This window comes from Balaenoptera ricei, chromosome 1, assembly GCF_028023285.1.
Source record: "Balaenoptera ricei isolate mBalRic1 chromosome 1, mBalRic1.hap2, whole genome shotgun sequence".
NCBI lineage: Eukaryota > Metazoa > Chordata > Mammalia > Artiodactyla > Balaenopteridae > Balaenoptera > Balaenoptera ricei.
The window spans coordinates 141,815,341-141,824,209 of record NC_082639.1 but is presented as its reverse complement, the minus strand read 5'-3'; the positions used below and the strand labels follow the sequence as shown (position 1 = coordinate 141,824,209).

The 8,869-nt window shown below is 41.1% G+C and overlaps 1 protein-coding gene across 2 annotated transcripts in view; it reads right to left on the bottom strand.

Moving 5' to 3' along the window:
- Nucleotides 1-3,880: 3,880 nt before the first annotated feature.
- The window catches only part of FAM20B (FAM20B glycosaminoglycan xylosylkinase), a 48,331-nt gene continuing 43,342 nt past the window's right edge, over nt 3,881-8,869 (bottom strand). For both annotated transcript variants that reach the window (XM_059937265.1, XM_059937275.1), the window contains exon 8: nt 3,881-7,895. In XM_059937265.1, the coding sequence (XP_059793248.1) occupies nt 7,664-7,895 (232 nt within the window). In that variant the 3' untranslated portion in view covers nt 3,881-7,663. The remainder of the gene's footprint in view (nt 7,896-8,869) is intronic.

The following is an 8,869-nucleotide window of genomic DNA, read 5'->3' as shown; positions in this document are numbered from 1 at the left end:
TGGGCGGGCGGGCGGGCGGGCGCCGGCACTTCCGAGGCCCGGATTGGCCGGGGATTGGCGTTGCCACGGGAACCGCAGGCGGGCAGAGCTCGCCTCCCATGTGACCCAGGGCGAGCCAGACGCCGGCCGGGAACCGAAACCCGGATGGTGTTCCGGAGGGCGTCCCGAGGCCGCTTGCAGGCGCCGCCCACCCACCGGGGACTCGCTGCCAGGCAGCAAGCAGTCTCTTCTGGGTGACTGTGGTTGCAAAGAAGTTGAAGTCAGGCCTTAAGATGGCCACTGTCAATAATCACCCAGATACTTTCGGGCAGCTCTGGTGCCCCATCTGAGGCCTACTTAACACGGGCACCCACTTGTGCCCTGTCCCGTGTCTGCAGATCAACTTTTTGCCAACCTGTTAGACGAAACCGGGCAACCATCTCACCCAGGAGCTTGAGTTGGCCAGGGCAGTCAGCCCCGGGCGTGGCTCCTCTACAAAGGGAACTGAAACAGAGCAGCAAAGAATCAGCAGGTTTCCACAGCTGGAGTCCACCAAAAGCAAGAGGAAGCTGGTGGGCTCCAGTCTGGAGATATTTGGGTTTTGGAAACTCCCAGAGCCATGGGAAAATCACGAGGTCTCATATCAATGTTATCATAGCCCATTAAAAACAAGTTAGGCCGAGTACTGGGTGCACTTTCTTGGCTTTACGTTTGCAACTTTCAAATGCTTGTGACTGTGAGCAGCTTCTCAGACACCACTGGCAAAAGACCTACGAGCCTCTTTCCTGGGACTCTGTTCTCATAACCTGAGCAGGTAACAAGGTCGCTAGATTTTGGAAGAGCTTAATGCATTTTTCAAAATCACCTGAGTTATTGAAGCCACTGGCCTAAGAGCCATCTTGTCCTAGGAAGAAACTGCTGTCTCGAAATCATGGGACTTGACTAATTTCATAGGCTCAGTGGCTTTGAGGCTGGCCTCCCCATACCATAAGGTGAATCCTAGCACCAGATCTGTCACAGCCAAATTGATTCATATGTTCATTCCAGTCTCTTAGATAACACTCAATGCCAGGTCTGTTCCTTCCTCAAGAGCTCACCAAATGTGCTCCTGCCTTTAATTCAAACAGCAATAGAGAAAGAAAAAGACTTACAAAAACAAATCCAAAACAATTAACAAAATGGCAATAAGAATATACATATTGATAATTTACGAAAGAGGAAAGAAAAAAAGGCAAGACAAACAGCTGCATAAATCAGATAAGCACCTGTGTGAGGATACCTAGAAAGTTAAATTGAAAAGCTACATTATGTATGCATATTGTATGTTTTAGTCATTCAGAGTGATGTCAGAGCTGAACTCAAACCTTCCACACACAGAGCAGTCGCTAGTACACCAGTGCTGAGTTATCTGCAATCAAGCTCGTGAAACCCTTGGAAGGACAGTTAACAAGGAACACACCATTATGCTTATTTGGAAATTGAAAACATTAACTCATTCAATAAATGTTGTTTGAGCATGAATGGCAATCTAGTATAGTGATTAACTGAATGGCCCCTTTTCTGATATGTCACTTTGGGTGTTACTTAACTGTTCTATGCCTCAGTTTCCCCACCTCTAAGATGGGGATAATAAAATGGTCACTTCATAGGCATGCTGTGAGGGTTAATGAGCTTATTCAGTTCTGCATTAACCTTTATTATTGTAAATGCCCCCGCCTTGGAGGAGACTGGATGGTCTACACAGGAGGCTTTGGAAGACTTTATGTACACTTGTGAACTTCACAGGTGAATTTATGGTGATAAAATTACTAGTATTTACCCTGGCTTCTTTTAAAAAAAAATCCATGTTTGAAGACTGTGGAAATAATTCTCAACTGGTAACTTTCATGTAGGTCTAACTGATAATTTTTGAGATTGGATTTTTATTTGGATTTCACATTTCATGGTAAATAAAGCAGGTAGCTTGGAAGTTCTTGGACAATTTGATTTCAAGACATCTTTTTCCTAAAAGAGTAAACTTTTTTTTTTTTTTACCAGAGTCAGTCCCACATAGAAACAATGAATCCAAACACCAGTTTTTAGCTAAGCCTCTATTTCAAGTAAATTGCTCATATTTCATTCTCAGTGCTTGGAAGCTACTGGTTGTAACTCTAGGAGCAAAGATCTCATAGATGATGGGGACATCTAGAGGCTTTTGTGAAAACTACGGGGTAGCTTGATTCCTTAGCAAGCAAACTCAGTGCTACTCATGAATGGCCCAAGGACCAGTGGCACTGGCGTTGCCCTGGAGCTTGTTAGAAATGCAAACTCAGGCCCCAAACCTACTCAATCAAAATATGCATTTTAGCACAGTCTTTCAAAGAGAAAATGGGCACACAGCACCTTTATTGAGGTCATCTGAATGGGACCTAGCTTAGCAATTAGACAACTTCCCTACCCCGCTGAAGGCCGTCAGAACACCATCCACCTTGAAAACAACCTTTGGGTAAAAATCAAGTCTTTATCTCCAAATAAATTTGGCATGTAAAAAGCAAACTCTGAAAAGATAAAATGAATGTTTCACAGCTAATCTACAAGCCAATGGCTCCTTTAACATCTATGAAGTAGAGCAACTGAAGCATCACAGTGGACTGAGACTTCCTCTCAAGAGGCAGGGCACACCTGATGAAAACCAAAGGAAACCCCTGAAGGGTTATTTCTGGTGACCCACGTACTGAAAACAGAGTACAGGCCCAGGAAGCTCTATATCTTACACACATACGGCTTTGCATTTCTGGAGTCAGGGGTTCTACACACACCACATGTCAAGCCTGGATTGATCTCCCCTTCTTCCCCAAGGTAGGTCTGCCTACCTCTCACTCTCAGCCTCCTGTGATTCTTTCCTGCTCCTTATTTCCACTCTAATTCACATGATTCCTGAGGCATTTGGTACTTCACAAGTAGTCTCTTCTGCTAGGACTATGGGCTCCTTGAAGGAAGGGACAGTCATTATCATCTTGATGGCCTCCAGCACAAGGCCCAAATGTCTACTGAAGACCAATACTTTACACACTGTGACTTCATTCTCTAATTCCCTCGGATTCATAAAGCGGCTTATCTTACAGAATTCACCCACGCTAAACCAGTGGTTACGACCATTCTTGTCTATTTTACAAAATGAGGGCTGCTAAAAATCAGTTTTTATAGGCAAATACAGTGGGTAAAATGAGCCCATAACAGAACCTCTCCCTCCCTACTCCCAGCTGCCTTTTCAGGCTTTAATACTGGTCTTGCTGGTATGCTTGAGAAGAAAATGAAGCCTGAAATCTCGCCTGGAAAATGATCGTATGAGGTGAGTCAGCGAGGGACCCGTTAACTAGGCTTTAGCCTCCCTTTGGTTTTCAAGTACAAGTGACAAAAACTGGCACAAACAAAAACGCTACAAATCAAGTAAAAATCTTGAGAACTCTGCTCAGTTGTCTGGTTGAGGTTTATGACGCTGCATTTCCATTTCAAAATTTAAAAGTCTGGGTGTCCTAAGAATTATAATCAGGGCAGCTGGTCTTTTCTTCCAGGCCTCTATGATACTGTGCTGACAAGTTCTTTGGGATTCATAATTCTTTACCTCTAAAGAAGCTGCAAGAAAGAAGTTAACAATTAAATAAACAAAAGGCACCTAAGAATATCCTACTGAAATTCTCAGTTCAGTCACAACCTGATATGGGCCTTCTGAAGACTAGTGAGAAGTGTAAAGGTCTTATCCGTCGATTCTGTGAAACAATCCCTGTGGAAGTTTATGTGTATGCAGAAGATGTAATCTTCTGTCCCCTAACAAAACAGGAAATCGGAATTGAAAACAATGGAAGTATCCCGAACTGGGGTGGGGAGGTGGGGAAAGAATGAGGAAAAGGTGGTACATCAGTACTTATTAAAATCTTTATTCATTTTCTTTCTTTCAGAATTGAAACCCATAGAACACATTAGAAATTTAGGTGCATATCTGTCTTGTTTGGTATCTTACCAAGCACAACCTCTATTTGTGCAACAGCTCTGAGAGGAAATCCCTGGCAGATCAAAACAGAGGGTAGTGGTTCCTACACCTCTCTTTGAAGCAAATAAATTAATTTCCCAGTAAGTTATTCCCAGTTCCCCCCCAGACATTTTGTATTTGTGAGTAACACCTTAGTTCCTTAAAAACCTGTGGCAGTATAGTATCCAGCCCTCACCTTTTCAACCCAGACTTGAGGCGTCGAAGGGGGAAAGCTGGCCTTCCCCTGTACAACCATCTCACGAGGCTGGTCTATGCGCCTCGGGCGTCGGCCCTGGCTAGCACAGAAGGTGTTTGCTGAATGGATATCTTTATGTCACTTAGATTTACTCTCAGAGACTAAGAGAACCTTCTCCTAGCTTCAGGTTCTTCAGCAACAGTGTTTCCCTGTGTCAAAATAAATACATTTTTTTCTTGTTAGAATACATATATGACTATATATATACATATACCTTGACTCATGTTTCCTGAAGCCCAAGCTCACAAGACGACTCACATAAGACAGCTCACTGATAGATGCTGTTTACCATTATTTGAGGTGTGGTCAGGTAATGGTCAAACAAGAATACGGAAGCTGTGGAGAAGGGAGGGTGAAGGAACGTGGTGGATGGAAGGGGAAGGCCAAAAGCCTTTTTTTTTTTTTTTTTTTAAAGAAAGGAAAGGTTGGATTTCTTTGGAAGAACATGTTGCCTTCAGGTGACATGGAATTTTTGCCATGTATAGGATTCATCTTTCCCAAAATAATAGGATGTACCTGAATTCTCCCATTTCCTTATTAAATTTCATTTGACTTATTAATCCTGAGTGCAAATAGGGAGAAATGCCTTATTAATAAATTATTGAGCAATACTCTGAGTAAATCAGATCCTATTAATGTTTTGCACAGAAAATTATTTACCCCCAAAACCCATAATACAGCTTCATATTAAATAACAATTCTAGAATGAAACCTCTATACCCATATTCGCCCAAACTATGGAATATATATATTGGGTTGGCCAAAAATTTCATTCAGGTTTTCTGTAAGATGGTGTGGAAAACCAGAATGAACTTTTTGGCCAACCTAATATTTAAGAAGTGGAAGAAGGGGGGCAGGAAATGGTACTCAGTTCTGATTTTCTTAGTTTTATAATATTAACATGTACCCACATCTACCTTTAGATGTTAGCTAGGCACGCCCAGCTTAGGACTGATCAAAAACCCTTCCAATGACCTGTTTGATTATAATAGTCCTCGATTCTAAAAGATAAACCATCAAGAGGATAGCATTACAAAACTTAAAAAAAAAGATATCTACCTCTTTTTTGAAACAGAATTTAGTGTTTATGAATTTTAGGGCTATAAGCTTATGGTTGGTTTGTTTCCAAGATTCTAACCGTACTTAATCCGATCCTGACTTAGAACATAAATTTATATTCTAAGCATCAGTTCACACCACTCTATTAGCATAATTCTAACTTTAACCACTATACATCTGAACACCTTTTAAGATCATGAATTTTAAAATAGGGAAAGAGAATGAGATTATACATTTTCTGCAATGTTTGGAAAAAAGAATGAGGCATTTTTCAAAGCAGCTTTTCCTCCTGCTTTTTTCCTTAGCAGAATCTTCTGCCTTCAACATCATGAATAAAGTTCCCAGTTTGAGAACAGCTCTTATTCATTTCACTGGGGCATACTGAAGGTATCACATGTTTGAAAGAAATTTAGTTCAGCTAACATTTACCAAGGAGAGCAGCGCTGACTTCCTCCCCACTGTCCCTCCAGCTGGCTCCCTGATGCTCTGAGGTAAGCACCATCCAAGGTATTCTCAAGCTCAAATGTGAACTTCCCTGGATGCACACAGTAAATGAGTTTAAAATTGGAATTAATGCTTCCTTCTGTTAACACTAGCTCAGTGTTTTGTGCTACTACCTGTCTTCTTAAATTCAATACCTTTTTAAAAATAACTCAGCCCATTCTGTGTACATCGCCAAATGTACATACTAAGTACAAAAGCGTCCTAATTTCATGTTACTTTAAAGTAGTTATGGGGTGCTCAGTTATCTTTCAATTTGAGAAAATTGGGGCATAAATTCTTAACTGTTTTTGAAAGGGTGGTTACCTAAAACTGGTCTCCAATGGCTGGCAGTAAATTTGTTCAACCACACTGTTTAAATATTAGTGTCTGCTTCACAGAAGTCAAAACTGGAACAGTCCCCAGACAAAATGCAGGAGAGAAGCACCCACCTCTGAGGACACGTGAGTGGGCACACACCAGGCCTAGTTTCCTCTGCCCTGTATTTTAATGCAAGTGCTTATATGTCAAATCGCTTTGGCAGAACACAAAACTAAGCCTGTTTTAGCAACTTGAAATTTGAAAGTGCTAATAGGAGACGGAAGGACAATACTACATTGTGGGTTCAGAACTCCAAACAAGATTAAATGATGAAATCAGGGTTTGACGTAAATCAAAATCTTAAGGCTCTTCCTGGTAACCACCTTAATTTTAAGGCTCAGAAGGCTTAAAATCTTTGTTTCCAGCCTTCCACATGGCCCAAATCACAAGATAGGTCCAGCCACCAGCAGGATCTGAACTATATTATCCGTAGGAGCGAGCTGGCTTTTCTCACAAGAAAGGCACAAATAGGATCGCCAATCTCTTGGGAACAGCAGCTTTAATGACCAAATGCCTTGAAGACAGAAGTGGAAATTCATTTTAAAAATCAGGATGGCAGAGAAGACAGGCAACCTAACTCTTATTCAAGCTGTTATTTCAGTTTGCTTTGATAATTTGCAAAGGATTTGCCTGCTTTGGGCAAAAGGAAAAAAAAGTCTCCATAACAGAATTGTGCTTGGGTTGTAATGGTAAGTTCTCCAGGGACACGTTTTTGGATTAATTTGGACACAATTATGAGAATGCAAATCTTACTTAGGTACAAGTCATGCTTGCTTTTATATACGTTAAGAACTTAAATACAGGGGAACCTGTTTTTTCACTAATTCAATCACCGCCTTGATTCTGGTTCTACCAAGCAGGTCTCTCTCTCTTCTTCCCTCCTTTAAGAATCATCAAAAGCACCACCTACTCACTTAAAAGCCCAAACATCTTTCCTGCTTTTGTCCTTCCTCTAATTCTATCTTAAAAACATAGTCCCTCCAACAGAGCATGCTACTTTGGCTTAACAGAATGCTGGGTTACTTGCTGCCACTCCTTAGGAAGCAGTAAAATTCCCAATTTGACTAGTCCTGGTAAAAAAGGACTCGAGAGATTACAAAGCGTTTTCGGAAAATCCACAAGTGTGGAGAAAGGATTATAAGGATGGACTCAAAACACACACTTCAGAACCAACCCCAACATTAACCTATTCAAATGTCACACCTCTAATTTGTCCTTTGGCATGAGAATTAATACTGACCAACTGTGATGCCCACTGCTAGAATGGGCATACGCCGAGGAAGTCAGAAGGTGGTTCAGCAGGTACAGCTCCGTGGTCTGAAACTTGTAGTCTTTGCTTCAACTTCTACTACAGCAAACACCAAAGAAATCCAAGGCCACCCTGTCTCCTGTCACCAGAACGTGCTGCTGGCCATTTCCAATCCACCTCATACCATTCGGAATTGATTGTGCTGTTTCTCTATCTTTGTAAAAAGAAGTTTCACTTATTTTGTGGAGAATTACAAGTGGGAGAGAGGCATCCTGTCTTCCACCAGCACTGCGTCCATCCCAAACTGGTCAGTGCACTGCTTCACGGTGGCCAGGACACTCAGGAGCCGCTGGTCCACAGCGTCTAGGTGAGGATCAGAGAGCACTGGGGAGATGGGGTCATGGGCCATGGCAGATTTTAAGGCAGACTTCAGCACACCATTCTTCAGGTAGTTCAGTCTGTTCCAGGTAGAAACCCGAATGCTGGGAGAAAAAAAGTTTTAGGACAGGTTACATAAAACCTCTCACTATCAAATGGAGATTAAAGCCCGCATGGCAGACAAAAGTAAAGAAATAATTACGTAAACTATCTCAACTAGAAAAATCATTTCTGTTTTAGAAGTAGCTCTACATTATGAGTAAGTAACATTACCACATTTTGATATTTCTTTCTCGGTAATTAATGAGAAATATATACAATATTTATACATGTTCATTGCAGTGCTATTTGTAACAGGAAAAATGTGAAACAATCTGAAATGTCCAACAACTGAGAAATAGTTAAATAAATTATGGCTTATCCATTCAAGGGAATACCATGCAGCCATTAAAAGCAGTTGTGAAAATTCAGTGGCATGGGGAAATGCCCATGATATAATATTGAGTCAGCGAAAATAGTTGGAGGGAAAACACTCTTTTACTCCAAATCTGTGGGGAAAGAAAATGTGTGTGTAAGCATACACACAAACATACACACGATTACAATGAAATCACTACAGTGTTAACAGGAGTTATCCTTACATCTTAATAAGTAATTTAATTTCCTTCTTTTTATGTTTCTGAATTAAAAATTCTAGCATTAATATTATAAATAGAAAAAGTTTAAGGATACCTATTTTTCTCAATTATTTTACCAACTAAAGAGGATCTTTTATTTATCTTAGGAAAAAAAGTATTTACCTCCCTGTGGGTAATGTGAGAATTACTAGGTATGCATTAAAGTCTGACTCTGCATGAGGCAGGCAACTTGTTCTGCAACCATTTGAAAAGTAAGAAAGTAAGGATCTTCGGATAAAGCATGGCAGGGATGGACAAGCACAGAGGCAGTGTGGTTTTACTCTTCTGAAAAATACTACAAGTGCCTAGAGCATTAGAGTTCCCCCTGTGTGACGAAGGTATCACTTGACTGCCTCTCACAGCTCCAAATTCACTCTTCATATATGCCCTGCTATAATGGA